At 38.2% G+C, this 2,500-nt stretch overlaps 1 protein-coding gene across 1 annotated transcript in view; it reads right to left on the bottom strand.

Annotated features, from left to right (window-relative positions):
* LOC138012793 (cullin-2-like) overlaps positions 1-2,500 on the bottom strand; it is a 32,981-nt gene that overhangs the window by 19,070 nt on the left and 11,411 nt on the right. The window contains exons 9-10 of the mRNA XM_068859681.1: positions 2,060-2,222; positions 1,196-1,285 (exon numbers count right to left, since the gene is read on the bottom strand). Coding sequence (XP_068715782.1) covers positions 1,196-1,285; positions 2,060-2,222 — 253 coding nt within the window. The remainder of the gene's footprint in view (positions 1-1,195; positions 1,286-2,059; positions 2,223-2,500) is intronic.

Below are 2,500 nucleotides of genomic sequence, written 5' to 3'. Positions count from 1 at the left end.
CAGCCTGACAATATTAACACCGGAATTTTAGCTGAACTATGAGCTTTCAAATAATACATGTAATTTATTATTGGAAAACGATCAAAAAGAAGCTCATTGACAAGTAGTTTCCAATAAGCAAGCCTGTGAGCAAACACAGAAATAGGTTTATCAACTAGTTGATATGGTAAAACATTTCTCCATGGAACTTTCTAGAAAGTTTCGCTTTGACGTCATTTGAAATTTGATTGATTGGGCAATCGAACTGTTTACTTCCCATATTAGGAGTTTCCTTGACGGGAATAAGGAGAAGCTTTGTTTTAATCTTGCAAAACATTGGTCCGTGAAACAAACTGTGAACACTTTTTCATGGTCATACGAAAGTTGCTCTAAACCCATTTCTGTGTTTCACTTCCCCACCAGCGCAGCATCGCTGTTTCCTATGAAACTAAACCCCTTTATCCATTCTGTAATTAAACAGCTGGGTAAGCCATTCACATAAATTGAATGCTGCAGAAAAAATCTACTTTTAAAATTGTCAAGACCTTATTAATATCTGTGTTCTTGCAATATCAAAACCCTAAATACTTCAGTTTAAGTCAGCAGGGGCTTACAGACTATACTGTACATGTATATTGGTGCCAAAACCTCATTTAAAACTGTTGCATGCTTTGCAAACCCCTACAAATCAAAGCCACATGTACATAACTGGGCAGAAAACAGGAGACTAAATATGCCTTTTATCATTGTCTATTAGCATAGAAGTGTTGTGACTCTTCAATATCAATTGGATTTACAGCAAAACATCACCTGACATTAAAAACAAACACTACTATCGGTACTACACTTGCGCTTATTAATTATTTATTATTAGGTACAGGATATCTTGCAGAAGTACATTTGTACAGGTTGGTCATTGTCATTGTAATTTTGTCTTTATAAGAAAAGTTAATAAATGAGGCTAAATGTAATTTCCATGAGGTTGATCTCAAGCCAATGAGGCATGCAGCTTTAACTACGTATCTGGCCAGGTACATGTAAATGTTTCTTCCCACTGGACCGCGTTCCAGTGTGACAGTGCTGGTTGGTGGCTGCTTAGGGGTGGTTCCCCCTAGCAGGCTGCCAGTGTTCTCGAAGATAAGATGCACCCCCAATGAGAAGCTTCTTTTAGGATAAAAAGTGGGGCTTTTGATTGATCCAGTCTCTACCAACCTACCAGTTTTGGTGATGTGTTCCTCCAATTCTGCAACCATGGCTTGAAGTCCACGGGGAATGTGCTTTAATAGTTTATATAGACGTGCAAGATCTGAATGGAATAACATGAATAATAATTATTTAATACGGTTAAACAAAGTTTAACCAAGTAAACAACTAGGAGCGACTGCAGCCAATTGGTCAGTGGTTTTAGTATACTGGTGCATGCGTGGAATACCTCGTGCTTTGGGCTGTATCGCTTATTTATCAGTGTAAGGGAAGTAGGAGCATTGTGTGTGGAGCGTTTAGCGGTTTTTGTTCCCTCCCTCCCCACCCTCTGCTTTCCACTGTGTATCAGTGTGACGGGTGCCCATTCTTCTCAGGGGCGTGGGGGCTCATGGCTGGGTTGTCAGGTTTTGCCAGCCATCGGTGCAGTCTCCATCTTGGAGCTGGCTGCCAATAGTGAAAGCTCCAGGATGTTTCGGGCACCCAACCTCCAAAGAGCAACGATGTTGTTTATGGCACTAAAATTCATTGTTTAGTATTTACAAAATCTAATACACTGTTTTCCCTTTCCATCCTTGACTTGCATTTTACAGTGAGGGTTTAATGAGGTCATGAGCACTTGAACATTCTCCCTACTTGCCTACTTCTGTCAATACCAAATTCAATTCAGCTGTAAAACTACTGTAAATAACAAATTTTACGTGTATGTAAAAAAAAAATAATAATAATAATATGTACCAGTACCTAGGTTCGTTTCATAACAAATACAGCATGACTTTCAGACTACAATGTACATGTACCTCACACTTGCTCTTCCACAAACAAAGTATCTTTGAAAACATCTTTCAATAAAAGGATACTAATGCATCAATAAACCCACCTGCTCTGTTTTCATCATTGACCATTTGCCGACACTCTCCTTGCAAGTAAGGTATGTAGTCCTCAACCATGCGAGCTTCACATTCTCTGATCACTCGACTGTACGAAACTGGATGAAAAAACTTCCTGGTCCTTAAGTCTTCGTCTTGGATACGAACATCAATCTGAAAAAAAAGACAATGAGCAATATTAAATTAAGTATCTTTTTAATTGAACAAGGCTAAGATATTCACTGGTGGCCCAGTGGTTTTCAATGATTATTACAGCTCTCAATCTGATCAAATTGGAATTTAGAAATGTAGAAACAAGACTGTTTTAATTTACAGTGTCGTGCTTCCAATTCACTGGTCTACAACATAGCAATTTATACAGATGGGAGAAGACTTAATAAGAAAGAGAAAAAAATCACAGAAAAAAAAAAATGAAAATTAAAAGCAAACAT

Source organism: Montipora foliosa, chromosome 8 (genome assembly GCF_036669935.1).
Source record: "Montipora foliosa isolate CH-2021 chromosome 8, ASM3666993v2, whole genome shotgun sequence".
Classification (NCBI taxonomy): domain Eukaryota; kingdom Metazoa; phylum Cnidaria; class Anthozoa; order Scleractinia; family Acroporidae; genus Montipora; species Montipora foliosa.
The sequence above is the reverse complement of the archived record's forward strand: the minus strand, read 5'-3'. Positions and strand labels throughout refer to the sequence as shown.